Source organism: Patiria miniata, unplaced genomic scaffold (assembly GCF_015706575.1).
Source record: "Patiria miniata isolate m_02_andy unplaced genomic scaffold, ASM1570657v1 HiC_scaffold_20, whole genome shotgun sequence".
Taxonomy (NCBI): Eukaryota; Metazoa; Echinodermata; class Asteroidea; order Valvatida; family Asterinidae; genus Patiria; species Patiria miniata.
In genome coordinates, this window is record NW_024037059.1 from 38,625,169 (window position 1) to 38,647,686 (window position 22,518).

The 22,518-nt window shown below is 39.2% G+C and overlaps 3 protein-coding genes across 3 annotated transcripts; all 3 read left to right on the forward strand.

The window, feature by feature from the left end:
* The first annotated feature begins 1,501 nt into the window (after nt 1-1,501).
* LOC119729057 lies at nt 1,502-8,121 on the forward strand. The gene is made up of 7 exons (XM_038201559.1): nt 1,502-1,576; nt 2,113-2,361; nt 2,627-2,695; nt 3,043-3,177; nt 4,508-4,636; nt 5,141-5,294; nt 6,537-8,121. Exons 2-7 carry the CDS (start codon nt 2,155-2,157, stop codon nt 6,566-6,568), a joined length of 726 nt encoding a protein of 241 aa, XP_038057487.1. The 5' UTR covers nt 1,502-1,576; nt 2,113-2,154; the 3' UTR covers nt 6,569-8,121.
* Nucleotides 8,122-9,770: 1,649 nt separating this feature from the next.
* On the forward strand, nt 9,771-15,868 carry LOC119729059. The gene is made up of 6 exons (XM_038201562.1): nt 9,771-10,021; nt 10,284-10,352; nt 10,692-10,829; nt 12,162-12,290; nt 12,788-12,941; nt 14,379-15,868. Exons 1-6 carry the CDS (start codon nt 9,815-9,817, stop codon nt 14,408-14,410), a joined length of 729 nt encoding a protein of 242 aa, XP_038057490.1. The 5' UTR covers nt 9,771-9,814; the 3' UTR covers nt 14,411-15,868.
* A 1,665-nt stretch (nt 15,869-17,533) lies between these two features.
* LOC119727377 lies at nt 17,534-22,083 on the forward strand. The gene is made up of 6 exons (XM_038199246.1): nt 17,534-17,779; nt 18,043-18,111; nt 18,450-18,587; nt 19,922-20,050; nt 20,548-20,701; nt 21,972-22,083. Exons 1-6 carry the CDS (start codon nt 17,573-17,575, stop codon nt 22,001-22,003), a joined length of 729 nt encoding a protein of 242 aa, XP_038055174.1. The 5' UTR covers nt 17,534-17,572; the 3' UTR covers nt 22,004-22,083.
* The last annotated feature ends 435 nt before the right edge of the window (nt 22,084-22,518 follow it).

The window sequence follows — 22,518 nt, forward strand, 5'->3', positions numbered from 1 at the left end:
TCCTGTGGATACTCCTTTCCACTGAAATTAGATTATCTCCAGGCCTTCGGTATATTTCTCTTCCTTCTGTCATTGAACTTTACCAGATGCTCAAAAGGCTATAAGTAGTCTCCATAACCTATCAATGCAATAGTTTGAACTTGGTGTTTGGTTTGATCAAGTGACGATGCTGAACCCACACTTGATAAGTGGCAACTCAGTTTTGATATTTGTTTTCGAAAACAATTCTCGATAAACATCACATAACACGGAAAACATCACAGTTGCAGGATTCATAGTCGTACCAGCATTATCTTTCCAGGATTGCTGATCGGCCATTTTGATTTCCAGTATAGGGGGAAAACCGTTTTGTTTAGACTAGGGGCTCGAGGCAACCTTCATTTGGAGAGCAGAGTTAAGCCTATATTTTTTCTCCATTTCACTGGTTGTTAAGACCTGTTGTCGTTTTTTTTTTTTTTTTTTTTGTAATAGTTGATTATGTTTGAGGTAGGCCTACTCCCTTGTGGTTCAACGTTCATGTTGGCCTGTAAGCATGCATTATAGAATGCACATTTTGCAGTGACTGTCTTTCACGGTTGTACAAAGTCCAATGTACAATACACAGTTCAATTGCAAGTGTGCCAACCTCGTTCCCAGCCTCGACTTTCATTTCAAGTAGACGCGAGACTAGGCTGCTTGATTCCCATATTCTGATTCATTGGCAATGACAAGTAAATGATTCATATCATGTACTCGTCAATCGTGACGTTAATAATTAACATGATAAATTCCCCTCGCAAAAAAAAAATCGGTATAATATTGAAGATTAGTTGGGTGCGATGATTCACTGCATCTCTTGGAAAAATAATTTGTTTTGTAAAAAAATAGCCAATATTTTTGGATATACGAATGATCCAATACCGCGACGAGAGCGCCTTGCGTACCCCACAAATGTCATGGGGAACTGTACGTGCAGAAAGTCTCTATTTCATTTAGGGCCAAGTTCGGGCAAGGACCATGAGTCGACTAGTGGTTGATTTGTGACGTACCTTACGCCTGCGCACTGGTAACAACGTGCAAACGTCTCTAGTCAAACGCTGGTCAAAATGTCATCGCAAAACTTCTGGATCCTGGCTCTCTGCAAGCGTTATGAAAGCGCGCGGCTATTGGTTACCAGCGAAGCAACCAACCACAGTAGGCTGGTTCCAAATAGTCGACTAGCGTAGTCAACCACCGTCGACTAGACAGAGTTCGGGCAAACGTTAGTTAACCATTGGTCAACTATAGTCCTCGCGCGAACTTGGCCTAGGATGACCCACGTTATCTAAATTGGGAAATCGTTTGAAATCTACACTTTGTACCCCGATACAGATTTCTCATCGTCGTCATGTACTTCAGTGTCAATTGTCAACTTCACTGTCGTAGATTACTAATTAACAAATGCCCCACATTCGGTGACACTGTTTACCTCGTCTTTGCAATATCAGTTAACCACCAGGCTGTTCAGTCATTTCGGTTTTGGTTTTTAGCGAAGCGAAACGGTTCAGTTTGAAACGGGGCTCTGGTTTTCATTTCGGGATAGTAATATACTTTTGAGGTGAGCCTACATTCTTATTATTTTGGCTGTGAATATATGAGGATGCGGTGGATGTTGTGATAGTGGTGGTTGTTGTGGTGGTGAAAGTGGTGGCAGAGGTGCTGTGTATGGGTTTGGTGGTGGATGTTGTGATAGTAGTGATGGTGGTGGCTGTTGTGGAGGTGTTGGTGGTAGTAGTGGTATGGGTGTATATGGTGGTGGTGTATGTGGTGGTGGTGTATGTGGTGGTGCAATTGGTGGTGGTGGAAGTGGTGGTAGAGGTGGTGTGTCTGGTGTATGTTGGTGGTGGTGTTGGTGGTGGATGTTGTGACAGTGGTGGTTGTGGTGGCTGCTGTTGTGGTGGTGGTGCAAATAGTGGTAGAGGTGATGTGTCTGGTTTTGGTGGTGGTGTTACGTGTAGTAGTTGTCGTCGCAGATGACTTAATATTAGTAGAAGTACTGGCTGTTTATTGTCATATCATCGACAAAATATCATGAAAAAAAGACTCGGTACACGATTATTGTATTTTTATCAAAGTTGCTTTCTTTTATTTCAGTCTTATAGAGGCTAGAGCATTAAAGTACACCAAGACAGCAAGATGCAACCCGTTGCGATGAATCAACCAGTGCAGATGCAGATGCCTACCCCGGCGCCCTCCCAGCGCAGTAGGTACTCCTGTGCGGTCAAGTCGCTCGGAACTATGCAGATCATCAATGCAGGAATCTCGGCCGCGTTGGGCATCGCCACATTCTTTGTCTGGACCACTATTGCCGTTATAGCATCCGGCGTGTGGGGAGGTCTTTTGGTAAGGTTTTAATTATTCATTGTTTTTTTTTTAAGTCTTGCATATGAAATACATCCTTACCTGACGTGGTCTGCGTTAACGTAGCCGGTACTAGCATATGTACATGTAGTGTGAATGTCGAATAAGTAACTGCATGGCTACTTATTCAATGTTGAATGTCGAATGGCGCACAGGGAATTGTAAGGTCAGAGAATCAGCCACACTTTTGTTTCGTATTTTCATATTTGCAAAGGTTGAATCTTTCCCTGTTTTTATTCAATTTCAGTTTTACCTTCCTGCTGGAATCCTTGGTGTGTTGTCCGTTACCAGGGCTGTTAATTCGCGGAGATGCTTGGTAGGTTTTCCACATCAAGACTTAGTAGAAAATGATGAAGGGGAACATGTTGTGAAAGCATGTTTCGTGTTCCATGGAGGGAACTTGCCACACTTTTGAAATCTTTTTAAAGATAACTGATAGAAAGAGAAATTATAGACACTGAAAGGGGATCAAATCATGGCAAGTTATTGCCGTTTAAAACAAAATAAAAATGGGGAAAAGGTAATTTTTATTGACGGCATTGTTTTACGAGCACACATGAAAGTCAGGTTGTTTTGAGAGTAATTTACGCAAAATCTAATGTTTTTCTTTGTTTGTTTGTTTGATTGATTGTTTGTTTGTTTCTTACTTTTTACTTTCCGCAGGCCATCGCAAGCCTGGTCATGTCCATCCTTTCTGCAGTAATGGCTTTCAGCAATATTGCAGTGTATGGTGTGGCCATTGCACACGACCTAGCTCTCGCCTATTCTGACTATCACGGCCCCTATTTTTATGGAGATGTAAGATGATAGCCAATATTGTTCCCAACAGAGACAAATCCGAGCATGCAATCACTGTTCACTCACCAATTCTCAAATGAATTTCCTTGTGGAGACATTCCTTTGTTCTCGTGTAGTAAAGTGTTCAATTTTGAAAGTGAAGTTTCAAAATGCTCTTATTTTAACCAGAATTAGTTTCCTTGGCTGAATTTTGGACTTAATATCCCTTTTCTAAAACTCTTCCATTTGCGACGGATCAACCCACCTCGGAAATTCCTAGTTTTTGAGTAAACCCCATATATCTATTTCTTTAAAACCTTGTGGAGACCTATTCATCTATAGAAGTTGCCCTGTGGAGACCTTTACAATGCTGTGTTCCCTATTGTGTGTGAGTCTCCACAAGGATACGAATTTGTGGTCACGGATGCCCCAATCAATGACGATAGCCTTGCGCCAGCTATTGTTCAGATATCCGTCCAGGTCATGTGACAAATTGTCCTGTACTGACACAATGAAGGGGACCGCACTGAATATACAGTCGTTGTGTGGTCGGTTTGGTGCATTAAAACACATTGTAAATGCCTCAAATAGAAAAAAAAAATGTTTTTCAAACCGCGAATACTTGTATAGACCATTATCATGTTCCGGTCATTTTGATTTTTTCCCATTTAAATCAACGTAACCAAAGCGAGGCTGGAAGGAACAATAGTCTGGTTCCTTTTTGCACCAAAATTTGTCATTCAGTACTGGTATTGGATACAGGGAACATGACTGAAATGATGGAATCATGTTAAAGATCTATTATTTTGAGGATTCATCATTTATCAAGGAAAAGAGCTAAATTGATACTCAACTCTCTCCCTTAAAAAATGCACATGAATCTAATTTGTATTTTGCTTGTATATGCGAAATACATAATTACCATTCGATTATAGCGCTTTACACCAAAGGTCTCGAAGCGCTTCACAATTATTACCCCTGATCATCAGATCATGAGACCAGTTTTTGCAGCAGCTCTGGGTCAGCGCATTCTGGTCTCTACCCTCACACATGTATTGCTGGGTGGAGAGAGGCAATTTTAGTAAAGTGTCTTGCCCAAGAACACAAGCATATCCCGCACGAATAACGGCACATGAGTCGAACACCGTTACCATAATGTCAAGGGAAATGTTTGGAGAATTGTTCTTTTGATGATGCAGCATGGCATTTGGCACACAGTCAGAGTTTATATGTATTAAGCAAGATATTTGGCTATCGGACCATCGCAGAAAATGAAGGAAGAATAACAAGCAATATTCAAAGTTTTATCTGCCGTACAAAAACTAATAACCCTCTGTCTTCTCACCAATAGCCGTCTGGGCCGCTGGCGATGGATTCCCTCTTGGTGTTTACTTCCGTGCTTGAACTCATCGTGTCAATCACTGCCTCTGCGTACTGCTGCTTCGTCATGAGTGAATATCAACTGAACAACACCACCACGGTAAACAAGAGCAAAGAAATGGTCGTCTTACTTAAAGAAACCGTCATTTCAAGTCTCATTTCATGGTGAAGAACAATCTATGAAAAAAAGATGCACAGTTCCAGACGACTATTGTGTGTAGAAAGTCCTTGGGGACTCAGAAACATTTAGAATTACGTTCTAAAAAAAAATGGTTTCTCAGTCCCACATTGTTGAGGTTTATATATTCAACAACATTTGAAATGCACGCATGGCTATCAAAAATGGGCTGATGAGGCGGAAGCTCACTGCCTTCCCGCGAAAAGCTTCTTTGTTTCTATATACATGTAGCTGTGCAGTGATTTTCCCTACAAATTGTATCATTATTATTGCTTGAGATTAGGTATCCAATATTTATCACAGTTTCATTTGTTGTGACGTGGAAAAAGCTCATCTATGGAAAGCGACACTTTATCGTAATCATATCTCAATCAATTACTCATAAAGCACCTGTCATTTTGATTCTTCTGTTGCTGTGATTAACAGGTCCAGTACGTCTCCACTCAAGCCACCCCACAGGTGATGGTGTACAACCAGCCAGCCGCCGTACCCTACACACCAGACGCCCCAGGCACGTTCGTGACTAACCAGGCCCCAGTTCAACAGCAGGCCTTCGGGGCCAGCGCTGCTGGTGAACAAGGTAATAAACACACTATACGAAATTCTATCCCATGTCAAAATGGTGCCTAAAATTTAAACATTCTTGAAACAGCTGTTTTTAATAATAATAATAATAATAATGGCTTCTTGTACAGCGCTCATGTCCGTCACGCTCGATCCTGGCGCTCTATTATTACCCTGGCTTTAGCGCGGCTGCCATTACAGCGCTCAAGCTTTTGAAGGAATTTCTTCCTACCAGGTACCCATTAACTACACCTGGGTGGAGAGAGGCAATCGTAGTAAAGTGCATTGCCCTTGAAGCGCACAAGCACCATGTTCCCCGTCAGGATTCGAACCCATGTACCACGGCACACGTACGAGTCGAACATTGACACCGTAATTTGTTGGACCACAGCACCCCACATGTTTAGTCTGAACCATTTTTTAAAAATTCCACGGCATGGAAGTCCGTTAGTGGCATCAGGCCCATAACCTATAAAATTTCAAGTATATATTTTGGAGTTCATTTAAGAGATTATTTGGTAATAAAAAATAGAGATAGTATTTACCCTGTCCTTCGACCGGAACCCCGTGTCATTTTAGTCACTTTTACAGTTATACTTCAGGGTACTTACAGGCTTTTGTGCAATGCCTATAAACATGCCACGGACATTAGGATACTGATAAAAACATGGGGTAGGTTTGACAAAAGTCGGTGCAATCAAGCATAATAAAACATAAAATACTATCAAACATGGCGTGAATTTTGACCGTCGGGGAGCGCTGTGGCCTTGCAATCTACAACTGCTACATTGAATTGAAAATCTTTAGGTTGTTCTCTAGGTAGTGGGTTCGATTCCAGCCTTGGGATGGGGGCGTGTGTCCTTGGGCAGGACACTTTGTCACAACTTGCTTCTTCCCACCCTGGGTAATATTGGAACCTGTGAGGGGAAAGGTGGTTATTGTGTTTGAATTTAAGCTGTTCGTGTTTAAAAAAATGGCTGGATTGAGTTGTATATTTCCAGGGAGCTGAGAGGGTATATGGAATTGGTTATAGCCCAATGAGCAGGGGTAATAATAATTATAAAAGCGCTTTGATCTATAAACACCTAGTTTTATTATTAAGTACATTAGTGAAAACAATTTCTGACGATCTCAGCCCGGTTTAGGGAGCTTGAGCAGGGTTTACAGTGCAGCTTGGTTAAGTAAGCATTAATAAAACAAGCAGGCGGAAGCTCAGCGTTAATATTTCATGTTTGTTTTCTATATGGTTGGATTTCAGATATGGAAAAGGATACCATGAACTTTACTTGAGTCTGCATTCAGAAAACAGCCGTCGTGCATAGCTTGAGCGACTTCGGGCGAAATTAGTTTGTTTTCGTCATTAAAAAAAAGATTATCAATAAATCCTTACATTCCTAATACGGATTGTACTGTTAAAATTTCTTTATTCAAAATTCACTTGCTAAACTTCCAATTAAAGATAATAATCCTATACAAGGTTTGTTCTTTTCTAACAATCCATTTTAGTATATCCTTTTTTAATGTTCACGTTATTGAAAATTCCTATGTAAGTATTAACTGCCAAATTTGTTAGGCTCAAATGATTAAGAAATGAGTATGAGAATAAATATTTAAAAAAGTGCATCATAACTGTGAAATTAAACCTCTCACCTTGATAAATATATATTCACGCTCGTGTACATATTTGCTTCGATTAAGACAACGCATTGCCTTTCTAAATAATTGTGTAAGTATTTTTCGCTGTTTGTTTTCTGAAAGTTATTTTTTTTTCTAAGTTGACTAGGCCTTCCTTGTCTCATACATAGTACTGAACCCTTCGCAAAAAAACCCAAAGATTCAACATTATATAGCTGGGTTAGAACTGTGAAGAGCACGATTCCTGGCTTAATCATTTTTTTTATAATATAATTTTTAGTACTCCACTCTACCTATAGAGTGACTGCCATCAGTTTTGTATCTGTTTTCAGCTGCGTGTAGTACCTCAATAATCATCATATCTCCCCGTTAGTCCGTTAGCTAGTAACAAACGTTGACATTGTCTATTGCTCCTACATATTTTGACAGTAGCCCAGCCCCAACATGCAACATGACCAGTCAAAGGTAATCATGGGGCCACTGGGGACAAAAACCTGATGTTTACTCAAAAAAAAAACTTCCAGAAATTTGAAAACACAATCACGTGACTCATGCATGAACACGAATTCGTTGGCCCGCAGCTTCCGAGATCCGACCGAGCTTGTTCAGTAAGCTTGTTCAGTAATGATATATTATTACTCTACCTTGAGTGACCGTCATCCGTCTTGTATCTGTTTTTTCCCAGTAATAATGTATTAGTACTTTACTCTATACAGAGTGACCGCCATCAGCCTTCTGTCTTGGTTATTTCTAGTAATAATATATTATTACTCTACTCTACATAAAGTGACCGTCATCAGTCTTGTATCTGGGTTTATTCCAGTAATGATATATTATTACTCTACTCTTCCTAGAGTGACCGCTATCAGTCCTGTATCTGTTTTTTTTCCAGTAATAAATTATTATTACTCTACTCTACCCAAAGTGACTGTCATGCACCAGTCTTGTATCTGTTTTTAGCAATAATATGTTAATCGCCATGTGCAGCTGTAAAAAATGCATTTAATCAAAATGCTATACGAAGTGGGACCTTGTCGGCCAATGTGTCTAAAGAATATCTTTTAACTTAAAGCTGTTTTCAGACAAAATAATTCAAGATGTTGAAAAATGATCCTTGGTATTTAGGCTCAGATAGTTTAAACTTTTGGCGCAATTCAACCAAAAAGTAATTAAATTGCCTCTTTTCATTAAACCGGTGTACTGTCGTATTGGCCTTCGTTATTCTTAAATGCTGCAATGTTAATTTGTAGAAAATGACCTTAAAAAATAAAATTAAAGTGTAAACTGAAAGAAATATCCTATAGACTATTTTGATTGTATACGTAAAATCCCGTGGATTCTCCGTTCCATTAAATTTAGATTATCTTCAGGCCTTCGGTATATTTCTCTTCCTTCTGTCATTGAACTTTACCAGATACTCAAAAGGCTATAAAAAGTCTCCATAACCTATCAATGCAATAGTTTGAAAGTGGTGTTTGGTTTGATCAAGTGACGATGCTGAACCCACATTTGATAAGTGGCAACTCAGTTTTGATATTTGTTTTCGAAAACATTCTCGATAAACATCACATAACACGGAAAACATCACAGTTGCGGGGTTCATAGTCGTACCAGCATTATCTTTGCAGGATTGCTGATCGGCCATTTTGATTTCTAGTATAGGGGGAAAACAGTTTTGTTTAGACTAGGGGCTAGAGGCAACCTTCATTTGGAGAGCAGAGTAAAGCCTATATTTTTTTCTCCATTTCACTGGTTGTTAAGACCTGTTGTCGTTTTTTTTTTTTTTTTTTTTTTTAAATAGTTGATTATGTTTGAGGTAGGCCTACTCCCTTGTGGTTCAACGTTCATGTTGGCCTGTAAGCATGCATTATAGAATTCACATTGTGCTGTGACTGTCATTCACGGTTGTACAAAGTCCATTGTACAATACACAGTTCAGGTGCAAGTAGGTCAACCTCGTTCCCAGCCTCGACTTTCATTTCAAGTAGACGCGAGACTAGGCTGCTTGAGTCCCATATTCTGATTCATTGGCAATGACGAGTATTCATATCATGTACTCGTCAATCGTGACGTTAATAATTAACATGCTCAATTCCCCTTACAAAAAAAATCGGTATAATATTGAAGATTAGTTGGGTGCGATGATTCACTGCATCTCCTGAAAAATCATTTAGTTGTAAAAAAAAGCCAATATTTTTGGATATACGAATGATCCAATACCACGACGAGAGCGCCTAGCATACCGCACGAACGTTATGGCATGCTAGTTATAGAGGTACATGCCGAAAGCCTCTCTTTCATTTAGGACACCCAGATTTCCTGACCCACGTTATCTAAATTGGGAAATCGTTTGAAATCTATACTTTGTACCCCAATACAGATTTCTCATCGTCGTCATGTACTTCAGTGTCAATTGTCAACGTCACTGTTGTAGATTACTAATTAACAAATGCCCCACATTCGGTGACACTGTGTACCTCGTCTTTGCAATATCAGTTAACCACCAGGCTGTTCAGTCATTTCGGTTTTGGTTTTTAGCGAAGCGAAACGGTTCAGTTTGAAACGGGGCTCTGGTTTTTATTTCGGGATAGTCAAATACTTTTGAGGTGAGCCAACATTCTTATTATTTTGGCTGTGTATATATGTTGATGCGTGGATGTTGTGATAGTGGTGGTTGTTGTGGTGGTGAAAGTGGTGGCAGAGGTGCTGTGTATGGGTTTGGTGGTGGATGTTGTGATAGTAGTGATGGTGGTGGCTGTTGTGGAGGTGTTGGTGGTATGTGTGTATATGGTGGTGGAGTAAAAGACTCGGTACACGATTATTGTATTTTTATCAAAGTTGCTTTGTTTTATTTCAGTCTTATAGAGGCTATAGAGCATTAAAGTACACCAAGACAGCAAGATGCAACCCGTTGCGATGAATCAACCAGTGCAGATGCAGATGCCTACCCCGGCGCCCTCCCGGCGCAGTAGGTACTCCTGTGCAGTCAAGTCGCTCGGAATTATGCAGATCATCATTGCAGGAATCTCGGCCGGGTTGGGCATCGCCACAGGCGTCGTCTGGCCCACTATTGCCATTATAGCATCCGGCGTGTGGGGAGGTCTTTTGGTATGTTTTTAATTATTCATTGTTTTTTTTTTAAAGTCTTGCATATGAAATACATCCTTACCTGACGTGTTCTGCGTTAACGTAGCCGGTACTAGCATATGTACATGTAGTGTGAATGTCGAATAAGTAACTGGCTACTTATTCAATGTTGAATGTCGAATGGCGCACAGGGAATTGTAAGGTCAGAGAATCAGCCACAATTTTGTTTCGTTTTTTTATATTTGCAAAGGTTGAATCTTTCCCTGTTTTTATTCAATTTCAGTTTTACCTTCCTGCTGGAATCCTTGGTGTGTTGTCCGTTACCAGGGCTGTTAATTCGCGGAGATGCTTGGTAGGTTTTCCACATCAAGACTTAGTAGAAAATGATGAAGGGGAACATGTTGTGAAAGCATGTTTCGTGTTCCATGGAGGGAACTTGCCACACTTTTGAAATCTTTTTAAAGATAACTGATAGAAAGAGAAATTATAGACACTGAAAGGGGATCAAATCATGGCAAGTTATTGCCGTTTAAAACAAAATAAAAATGGGGAAAAGGTAATTTTTATTGACGGCATTGTTTTACGAGCACACATGAAAGTCAGGTTGTTTTGAGAGTAATTTACGCAAAATCTCATGTTTTTCTTTGTTTGTTTGATTGTTTGTTTGTTTCTTACTTTTTACTTTCCGCAGGCCATCGCAAGCCTGGTCATGTCCATCCTTTCTGCAGTAGTGGCTTTCAGCAATATTGCAGTGTATGGTGTGGCCATTGCAACCGACCTAGCTATCGCCTATTCTCACTATCATTACGGCCCCTATTTTTATGGAAATGTAAGATGAGAGCCAATATTGTTCCCAACAGAGACAAATCCGAGCACGCAATCACTGTTCACTCACCAATTCTCAAATTTGTATCCTTGTGGAGACATTCCTTTGTTCTCGTGTAGTAAAGTGTTCAATTTTGAAAGTGAAGTTTCAAAATGCTCTTATTTTAACCAGAATTAGTTTCCTTGGCTGAATTTTGGATAATATCCCTTTTCTAAAACTTTTCCATTTGCGACGGATCAACCCACCTTGGAAATTCCTAGTTTTTGAGTAAAACCCATATATCTATTTCGTGAAAACCTTGTGGAGACCTATTCATCTATAGAAATTGCCCTGTGGAGACCTTTACAATGTTGTGTTCCCTATTGTGTGTGAGTTTCCACAAGGATACGAATTTGTGGTCACGGATGCCCCAATCAATGGCGAAAGCCTTGCGCCAGCTATTGTTCAGATATCCGTCCAGGTCATGTGACAAATTGTTCAGTACTGACACAATGAAGGGGACCGCACTGAATATACAGTCGTAGCTCGATCGGTTTGGTGCATTAAAACAAATTGTAAATGCCTCAAATAGAAAAAAAAATTATTTGTTTTTCAAACCGCGAATACTTGTATAGACCATTTTTACGATGCGGACATCTTGATATTTTTCCCATTTAAATCAACGTAACCAAAGCGAGGCTGGAAGGAAAAATAGTCTGGTTCCTTTTTGCACCAAAAATTGTCATTCAGTACTGTTATTGGATACAGGGAACATGACTGAAATGATGGAATCATGATAAAGATCTATTATTTTGAGGATTCATCATTTATCAAGCAAAACAAGTAAATTGATACTCAACTCTCTCCCTTAAAAATGCACATGAATCTAATTTGTATTTTGCTTGTATATGCGAAATACATAATTACCATTCGATTATAGCGCTTTACACCAAAGGTCTCGAAGCGCTTCACATTTATTACCCCTGATCATCAGATCATGAGACCAGATTTGCAGCAGCTCTGGGTCAGCGCATTCTGGTCTCTTCCCTCACACATATATTGCTGGGTGGAGAGAGGCAATTTTAGTAAAGTGTCTAGCCCAAGAACACAAGCATATCCCCCACGAATAACGGTACATGAGTCGAACACCGTTACCATAATATCAAGGGAAATGTTTGGAGAATTGTTCTTTTGATGATGCAAGCATGGCATTTGGCACACAGTCAGAGTTTATATGTATTAAGAAAGATATTTGGCTATCGGACCATCGCAGAAAATGAAGGAAGAATAACAAGCAATATTCAAAGTTTTATCTGCCGTACAAAAACTAATAAACCTCTGTCCTCTAACCAATAGCCGTCTGTGCCGCTGGCGTTGGATTCCCTCTTGGTGTTTACTTCCGTGCTTGAACTCATCGTGTCAATCACTGCCGCTGTGTACTGCTGCTTCGTCATGAGTGAATATCAACTGAACAACACCACCACGGTAAACAAGAGCAAAGAAATGGTCGTCTTACTTAAAGAAACTGTCATTTCAAGTCTCATTTCATGGTGAAGAACAATCTATGAAAACAGATGCACGGTCTTAGACGACTCTTTAATAATTGTGTATAAAAATCAATGGAGAGTCAGGAACATTTTAAAACTACTTTAAAAAAAAAAGGTTTTCAGTGCCACATTGTGGAGATTTATTCATCAACATTTGAAGTACATGCTTGGCTATCGAAAATGGGTTAAAGAGACGGAAGCTTACTGACTTCCATCGAAAAGCTTCTTTGTTTCTATACAGCTATGCAGTAATTTTCGCTATAAATTGTATCATTGTTATTCCTTGAGATTAGGTATCCGATATTTATCACAGTTTAATTTGTTATGACGTGAAAAGCTCATCTATGGAAAGTGACACCACACCGCAATGATTATTCAATCAATGCCTTTAAAAAGTACCTTTCATTTTCATCATTCTGTTGCTATGATTAACAGATCCAGTACGTCTCCACTCAAGCCACCCCACAGGTGATGGTGTACAACCAGCCAGCCGCCCCACCCTACACGCCAGGCGCCCCTGGCATGTTCGTGACTAACCAGGCCCCGATCCAACAGCCAGCCTACGGGGCCAGTGCTGCTGGTGCACAAGGTCATTAACAATTGTACAAAATGGTATACCATGTAAAAATGGTGCCTAAACATGTTTAGTCTGAGCCATTAAAACAAAATTACACAGCATGGAGGTCTGTTAGTGGCATCCCATTAAAACAAAATTGCACAGCATGGAAGTCTGTTATGGGCATCAGGCCTGACTTATAAATTCAAGTATATATGTTCGTTTTTGAGATACTTTGGTGATAAAAAAACAGAGATAAAAGTGTGTATTTATCCTGTCTTTCGACTTAAACCCCGTGTCATTTTGTTAACTTTTACAGTTTATACTTGAGGGTACTAACAGGCTTTTGTGCGATGCCTATAAACATTGTCACGGACATTATGAGACTAGACATCCACAAATAAAAGCATGTCGTTGCGTTTGACAAATGTTGGTGCAATCAATTATTATTAGGTATAATAAAAAAAAAGGTGAAGTACACTAAAACATGGCAGGAATTGTGACCGTCGGGGTGCGCTGCGGCCTCGTAATCTACAGTTCTATAGGTTATGGGTTCGATTCCATGGTTCGATTGGGAGTTCTGCGGTGCGTGTGCCCTTGGGCAAGACACTTAGTCACAACTTGCTTCTTCCCACCCTGAGTAATATTGGAACCTGTGAGGGGCACGGTGGTTATTATTTTTGAGTTTTTGCTGTTTGTGCCTTAAAAATGGCTGGATCGGGCTGTGTACTTCTAGGGAGCTGATTGGTATATGGATTTCTTTTATCCCAATGAGCAGGGGTAATGATAATTATGGCTTTAATCTTTGTTTCAAAGCTCTTAATAAACACCTACACTTTCAAAACACTGGTTAAAATTTTGTTAGCTAAAAAAGTTAATAACAATTTAAACAACATTGTGTAAATTTTTAAAATTTTACTAATGTTGGGTACATTTTTACCCAACGTTGGGTAAACTTGGTTAATTTTTTTAACCAACTTTTTAACCAACTGCTGGCTGTTCACCGGTTAATCAGCAGTTGGTTAAATTAGTCATTTTTACCCAACGTTGATTCAATTTAACCAAATTTAACCAACGTTGGGTGGGTTTAACTATTTTAACTTACCGTTGGTTACCAGTCGAATAGCCCAGCAGTTGGTTAAAAAGTTGGTTAAAAAATTTGAACCAATTTTACACAACGTTGTGTAAAAATGTACCCAACATTGGTTAAATTGGAGAAAAAAATTACCCAATGTTGGTTAAAATTTTAACCAACTTTTTAACCAACCAAATTTTAACCAGTGTTTTGAGAGTATAATTTTATTATTTAAATACATTTGTGAATTCAATTAATTGTTTAGACTCAAACGCTTTTCTGACGACCTCAGCCGGGTTTACAGTGCGGCTTGGTTAAGTAAGCATTAACAAAACAAACAGGCGGAAGCTCAGCGTTAACATTTCATGTTTGTTTTCTATATGGTTGGATTTCAGATATGGAAAAGAATACCATGAACTTTGCTTGAGTCTGCATTCGGAAAACAGCCGTCGTGCATAGCTTGAGCGACTTCGGGCGAAATCAGTTTGTTTTCGTCATTAAAAAAAAAATTATCAATAAATCCTTAGATTCTTAATACGGATTGTACTTTAAAATGTCTTTATTCAAAATTCACTTGCTAAACTTCCAATTAAAGATAATAATCCTATGTAAGGTTTGTTTGGTTATTTTCTAAAAATCCATTTAGTATATCCTTTCCATGTTCACGTAATTGAACATTCCTATGTAAGTATTAACTGCCAAATTTGTTAGGCTCAAATAATTAAGAAATGAGTATGAGATCAAATATTATAAAAGTGCATCATAACTGTGAAATTAAACCTCTAACCTTGATAAATATAATTCACGCTTATGTATATTTTTGCTTCGATTAAGACAACGCATTGCCTTTTAAAGTAATTTTGTGAGTATTTTTCGCTGTTTGTTTTCTGAAAGTTAGTGTTTTTTCTAAGTTGACTAGGCCTCCTTGTGTCATACATAGTACGGAGCCCTTCGCAAAAAAATCCTCGAGATCCGACATTATATAGCTGGGTTAGAGTTGTGAAGAGCACAAATCCTGGCTTAATATATATATATTTTTTTACAATATAATGTTTAGTACTCCACTCTATCTGTTTTTTCGCTAATGATATTACTCTACTGTACCTAGAGTGACTGTCATCAGTCTTGTATCTGTGTTTTTTTTTTCCAGTAATACTATATCATTACTCTAATCTACCTTGAGTAACCATCATCAGTCTTGTATCTTTTTTCAGTCATACTCATATTAGTACTCGACTCTTCCTCAAGTGACTGCCATCAATTTTTATCAGTAATTATTATTACTCTACTCTACCCAGAGTGACCGCCATCAGTCTTGTGTCTGGGTTATTTCCAGTAATAATATATTATTACTCTACTGTCTCTACCTAGAGTGACCGCCATCAGTCTTGTATCTGGTTTTATACCAGTAATGATATATTATTACCTACTCATTCTAGAGTGACCGCCATCAGTCTCTTATCTGTTATTTTTTTTCATTAATATATATTAATACTGTACTCTATCTATAGATTGACCGCTATCATTCTTGTATCTGGGTTTTTTTTCCAGTGTTATTACTCTACTGTACTTCAAGTGACTGCCATACATCAGTCTTGCATCTGCTTTTGGTAATAATATGTTAATCGCCATATGCAGCAGTAAAAAATGCATTCGATAAAAATGCTACGAAGTTGGACATTATCGGCCGATGTGTCAAAAGAATATCATTTATTTGTTAATGTAATTACCATAATCATTGAAAACAGTAATTTAAAGCTGTTTTCGGACACAGTAGTTTAAGATGTTGAGCAATGATCCTTATGTTGGTATTAAGGCTCCGATAGTTTAAAATAGTTTGGCGCAATTCAACCAGAAAGTCATTGAATTGCCTCTTTTCATTAAACTGGTGTACTGTTGTATTCACATACCTTCGTTATTCTTAAATGCTGTAATGTTAATTTGTTGAAAATGACTTTAAAAATAAAATTAAAGTGTAAACTGACAGAAGTATCCGTTGACTGTTTGAATGTATACGTAAAATCCTGTGGATACTCCTTTCCACTGAAATTAGATTATCTCCAGGCCTTCGGTATATTTCTCTTCCTTCTGTCATTGAACTTTACCAGATACTCAAAAGGCTATAAGTAGTCTCCATAACCTATCAATGCAATAGTTTGAAAGTGGTGTTTGGTTTGATCAAGTGACGATGCTGAACCCACATTTGATAAGTGGCAACTCAGTTTTGATATTTGTTTTCGAAAACATTCTCGATAAACATCACATAACACGGAAAACATCACAGTTGCGGGGTTCATAGTCGTACCAGCATTATCTTTGCAGGATTGCTGATCGGCCATTTTGATTTCTAGTATAGGGGGAAAACAGTTTTGTTTAGACTAGGGGCTAGAGACAACCTTCATTTGGAGCAGAGTTAAGCCTATATTTTTTCTCCATTTCACTGGTTGTTAAGACCTGTTGTCGTTTTTTTTTTTTTTTTTTTTTGAAATAGTTGATTATGTTTGAGGTAGGCCTACTCCCTTGTGGTTCAACGTTCATGTTGGCCTGTAAGCATGCATTATAGAATTCACATTGTGCTGTGACTGTCTTTCACGGTTGTACAAAGTCCATTGTACAATACACAGTTCAGGTGCAAGTAGGTCAACCTCGTTCCCAGCCTCGACTTTCATTTCAAGTAGACGCGAGACTAGGCTGCTTGAGTCCCATATTCTGATTCATTGGCAATGACGAGTATTCATATCATGTACTCGTCAATCGTGACGTTAATAATTAACATGCTCAATTCCCCTTACAAAAAAAATCGGTATAATATTGAAGATTAGTTGGGTGCGATGATTCACTGCATCTCCTGAAAAAATCATTTATTTTGTAAAAAAAAGCCAATATTTTTGGATATACGAATGATCCAATACCACGACGAGAGCGCCTAGCATACCGCACGAACGTCATTGAATGCTAGCTATAGAGGTACATGCCGAAAGCTTCTCTTTCATTTAGGACACCCAGATTTCCTGACCCACGTTATCTAAATTGGGAAATCGTTTGAAATCTATACTTTGTACCCCAATACAGATTTCTCATCGTCGTCATGTACTCCAGTGTCAATTGTCAACGTCACTGTCGTGGATTACTTATTAACAAATGCCCCACACTCGGTGACACTGTGTACCTCGTCTTTGCAATATCAGTTAACCACCAGGCTGTTCAGTCATTTTGGTTTTGGTTTTTAGCGAAGCGAAACGGTTCAGTTTGAAACGGGGCTCTGGTTTTCATTTCGGGATAGTGACATACTTTTGAGGTGAGCCTACATTCTTATTATTTTGGCTGTGTATATATGTTGATGGATGTTGTGATAGTGGTGGTTGTGGTGGTGGTTGTGGTGGTGGTAGAGGTGCTGTGTATGGGTTTGGTGGTGGATGTTGTGATAGTAGTGATGGTGGTGGCTGTTGTGGAGGTGTTGGTGGTATGTGTGTATATGGTGGTGGAGTAAAAGACTCGGTACACGATTATTGTATTTTTATCAAAGTTGCTTTGTTTTATTTCCGTCTTATAGAGGCTATAGAGCATTAAAGTACACCAAGACAGCAAGATGCAACCCGTTGCGATGAATCAACCAGTGCAGATGCAGATGCCTACCCCGGCGCCCTCCCGGCGCAGTAGGTACTCCTGTGCAGTCAAGTCGCTCGGAATTATGCAGATCATCATTGCAGGAATCTCGGCCGGGTTGGGCATCGCCACAGGCGTTGTCTGGCCCACTATTGCCGTTATAGCATCCGGCGTGTGGGGAGGTCTTTTGGTATGTTTTTAATTATTCATTGTTTTTTTTTTTAAAGTCTTGCATATGAAATACATCCTTACCTGACGTGTTCTGCGTTAACGTAGCCGGTACTAGCATATGTACATGTAGTGTGAATGTCGAATAAGTAACTGGCTACTTATTCAATGTTGAATGTCGAATGGCGCACAGGGAATTGTAAGGTCAGAGAATCGGCCACAATTTTGTTTCGTTTTTTTATATTTGCAAAGGTTGAATCTTTCCCTGTTTTTATTCAATTTCAGTTTTACCTTCCTGCTGGAATCCTTGGTGTGTTGTCCGTTACCATGGCTGTTAATTCGCGGAGATGCTTGGTAGGTTTTCCACATCAAGACTAAGTAGAAAATGATGAAGGGGAACATGTTGTGAAGCATGTTTCGTGTTCCATGGAGGGAACTTGCCACACTTTTGAAATCTTTTTAAAGATAACTGATAGAAAGAGAAATTATAGACACTGAAAGGGGATCAAATCATGGCAAGTTATTGCCGTTTAAAACAAAATAAAAATGGGGAAAGGGTAATTTTTATTGACGGCATTGTTTTACGAGCACACATGAAAGTCAGGTTGTTTTGAGAGTAATTTACGCAAAATCTCATGTTTTTCTTTGTTTGTTTGATTGTTTGTTTGTTTCTTACTTTTTACTTTCTGCAGGCCATCGCAAGCCTGGTCATGTCCATCCTTTCTGCAGTAGTGGCTTTCAGCAATATTGCAGTGTATGGTGTGGCCATTGCAACCGACCTAGCTATCGCCTATTCTCACTATCATTACAGCCCCTATTTTTATGGAAATGTAAGATGAGAGCCAATATTGTTCCCAACAGAGACAAATCCGAGCACGCAATCACTGTTCACTCACCAATTCTCAAATTTGTATCCTTGTGGAGACATTCCTTTGTTCTCGTGTAGTAAAGTGTTCAATTTTGAAAGTGAAGTTTCAAAATGCTCTTATTTTAACCAGAATTAGTTTCCTTGGCTGAATTTTGGACTTAATATCCCTTTTCTAAAACTTTTCCATTTGCGACGGATCAACCCACCTTGGAAATTCCTAGTTTTTGAGTAAAACCCATATATCTATTTCGTGAAAACCTTGTGGAGACCTATTCATCTATAGAAATTGCCCTGTGGAGACCTTTACAATGTTGTGTTCCCTATTGTGTGTGAGTTTCCACAAGGATACGAATTTGTGGTCACGGATGCCCCAATCAATGACGAAAGCCTTGCGCCAGCTATTGTTCAGATATCCGTCCAGGTCATGTGACAAATTGTTCAGTACTGACACAATGAAGGGGACCGCACTGAATATACAGTCGTAGCTCGATCGGTTTGGTGCATTAAAACAAATTGTAAATGCCTCAAATAGACAAAAAAATTATTTGTTTTTCAAACCGTGAATACTTGTATAGACCATTTTTACGATGCGGACATCTTGATATTTTTCCCATTTAAATCAACGTAACCAAAGCGAGGCTGGAAGGGAAAATAGTCTGGTTCCTTTTTGCACCAAAAATTGTCATTCAGTACTGTTATTGGATACAGGGAACATGACTGAAATGATGGAATCATGATAAAGATCTATTATTTTGAGGATTCATCATTTATCAAGGAAAACAAGTAAATTGATACTCAACTCTCTCCCTTAAAAATGCACATGAATCTAATTTGTATTTTGCTTGTATATGCGAAATACATAATTACCATTCGATTATAGCGCTTTACACCAAAGGTCTCGAAGCGCTTCACAATTATTACCCCTGATCATCAGATCATGAGACCAGATTTGCAGCAGCTCTGGGTCAGCGCATTCTGGTCTCTTCCCTCACACATATATTGCTGGGTGGAGAGAGGCAATTTTAGTAAAGTGTCTTGCCCAAGAACACAAGCATATCCCCCACGAATAACGGTACATGAGTCGAACACCGTTACCATAATATCAAGGGAAATGTTTGGAGAATTGTTCTTTTGATGATGCAAGCATGGCATTTGGCACACAGTCAGAGTTTATATGTATTAAGAAAGATATTTGGCTATCGGACCATCGCAGAAAATGAAGGAAGAATAACAAGCAATATTCAAAGTTTTATCTGCCGTACAAAAACTAATAAACCTCTGTCCTCTAACCAATAGCCGTCTGTGCCGCTGACGTTGGATTCCCTCTTGGTGTTTACTTCCGTGCTTGATCTCATCGTGTCAATCACTGCCGCTGCGTACTGCTGCTTCGTCATGAGTGAATATCAACTGAACAACACCACCACGGTAAACAAGAGCAAAGAAATTGTCGTCTTACTTAAAGAAACCGTCATTTCAAGTCCCTTTTTATGGTGAAGAACAATCTATGAAAAAAAGATGCACAGTTCCATACGACTATTGTGTGTAGAAAGTCCTTGGGGACTCAGAAACATTTAGAATTACGTTCTTAAAAAAATGGTTTCTCAGTCCCACATTGTTGAGGTTTATATATTCAACAACATTTGAAATGCACGCATGGCTATCGAAAATGGGCTGATGAGGCGGAAGCTCACTGCCTTCCCGCGAAAAGCTTCTTTGTTTCTTTATAGCTGTGCAGTGATTTTCGCTACAACTTGTATCATTATTATTGCTTGAGATTAGGTATCCAATATTTATCACAGTTTCATTTGTTGTGACGTGGAAAAAGCTCATCTATGGAAAGCGACACTTTATCGTAATCATATCTCAATCAATTACTCATAAAGCACCTGTCATTTTGATCCTCCTGTTGTTGTGATTAACAGGTCCAGTACGTCTCCACTCAAGCCACCCCACAGGTGATGGTGTACAACCAGCCAGCCGCCGTACCCTACACAACAGGCGCCCCAGGCACGTTCGTGACTAACCAGGCCCCAGTTCAACAGCAGGCCTTCGGGGCCAGCGCTGCTGGTGCACAAGGTAATAAACACATTATACGAAATTCTATCCCATGTCAAAATGGTGCCTAGAATTTAAACATTCTTGAAAACAGCTGTTTTAATAATAATAATAATAATGGCTTCTTGTACAGCGCTCATGTCCGTCACGAAGTGACGCTCGATCCTGGCGCTCTATTATTATTACCCTGGCTTTAGCGCGGCTGCCATTACAGCGCTCAAGCTTTTGAAGGTTTTTCATCCTACCAGGTACCCATTAACCACACCTGGGTGGAGAGAGGCAATCGTAGTAAAGTGCCTTGCCCAAGTGCACAAGCACCATGTTCCCCGTCAGGATTCGAACCCCATGTACCGCGGCACACGTACGAGTCGAACATTGACACCGTAATTGTTGGACCACAGCACCCCACATGTTTAGTCTGAACCATTTTTTAAAAATTCCACGGCATGGAAGTCCGTTAGTGGCATCAGGCCCATAACCTATAAAATTTCAAGTATATATTTTGGAGTTCATTTAAGAGATTATTTGGTAATAAAAAATAGAGATAGTATTTACCCTGTCTTTCGACCGGAACCCCGTGTCATTTTAGTCACTTTTACAGTTATACTTCAGGGTACTTACAGGCTTTTGTGCAATGCCTATAAACATGCCACGGACATTAGGAGACTGATAAAAACATGGGGTAGGTTTGACAAAAGTCGGTGCAATCAAGCATAATAAAATGTAATATACTATCAAACTGGCGGGAATTTTGACCGTCGGGGAGCGCTGTGGCCTTGCAATCTACAACTGTTACATTGAATTGAAAATCTTTAGGTTGTTCTCCAGGTAGTGGGTTCGATTCCAGCCTTGGGTTGGGGGCGTGTGTCCTTGGGCAGGACACTTTGTCACAACTTGCTTCTTCCCACTCTGGGTAATATTGGAACCTGTGAGGGGAACGGTGGTTATCGTGTTTGGATTTAAGCTGTTTGTGGTTTTAAAAATGGCTGGATTGAGTTGTATATTACCAGGGAGCTGAAAGGGTATATGGAATTGGTTATAGCCCAATGAGCAAGGGTAATAATAATTATAAAAGCGCTTTGATCTATAAACACCTAGTTTTATTATTAAGTACATTAGTGAAAACAATTGTTACGTTAAGATCCAAACGCTTTCCTGACGATCTCAGCCTGGTTTAGGGAGCTTGAGCAGGGTTTACAGTGCAGCTTGGTTAAGTAAGCATTAACAAAACAAGCAGACGGAAGCTCAGCGTTAACATTTCATGTTTGTTTTATATATGGTTGGATTTCAGATATGGAAAAGGATACCATGAACTTTACTTGAGTCTGCATTCAGAAAACAGCCGTCGTGCATAGCTTGAGCGACTTCGGGCAAAATTAGTTTGTTTTCGTCATTAAAAAAAAGATTATCAATAAATCCTTACATTCCTAATACGGATTGTACTGTTAAAATTTCTTTATTCAAAATTCACTTGCTAAACTTCCAATTAAAGATAATAATCCTATACAAGGTTTGTTCTTTTCTAAAAATCCATTTTAGTATATCATTTTTTAATGTTCACGTTATTGAAAATTCCTATGTAAGTATTAACTGCCAAATTTGTTAGGCTCAAATGATTAAGAAATGAGTATGAGAAGAAATATTTAAAAAAGTGCATCATAACTGTGAAATTAAACCTCTCACCTTGATAAATATAAATTCACGCTCGTGTAGCCCAGCCCCAACACGTCACATGACCAAACTGGAGTCAAAGGACATCATGGGGTTACTGGGGACAAAAACCTGATGTTTACTCAAAATAAAACTTCCAGAAATTTGAAAACACAATCACGTGACTC

Coding starts and splice junctions, on each gene's coding strand:
- LOC119729057 (XM_038201559.1), top strand. CDS start 2,155: ATGCAACCCGTTGCGATGAATCAACCAGTGCAGATGCAGATGCCTACC. Junction 4,637..5,140: donor AACTGAACAACACCACCACG/GTAAACAAGAGC, acceptor TGTGATTAACAG/GTCCAGTACGTCTCCACTCA. Junction 5,295..6,536: donor CAGCGCTGCTGGTGAACAAG/GTAATAAACACA, acceptor GTTGGATTTCAG/ATATGGAAAAGGATACCATG.
- LOC119729059 (XM_038201562.1), top strand. CDS start 9,815: ATGCAACCCGTTGCGATGAATCAACCAGTGCAGATGCAGATGCCTACC. Junction 12,291..12,787: donor AACTGAACAACACCACCACG/GTAAACAAGAGC, acceptor TATGATTAACAG/ATCCAGTACGTCTCCACTCA. Junction 12,942..14,378: donor CAGTGCTGCTGGTGCACAAG/GTCATTAACAAT, acceptor GTTGGATTTCAG/ATATGGAAAAGAATACCATG.
- LOC119727377 (XM_038199246.1), top strand. CDS start 17,573: ATGCAACCCGTTGCGATGAATCAACCAGTGCAGATGCAGATGCCTACC. Junction 18,112..18,449: donor TTAATTCGCGGAGATGCTTG/GTAGGTTTTCCA, acceptor TACTTTCTGCAG/GCCATCGCAAGCCTGGTCAT. Junction 20,051..20,547: donor AACTGAACAACACCACCACG/GTAAACAAGAGC, acceptor TGTGATTAACAG/GTCCAGTACGTCTCCACTCA.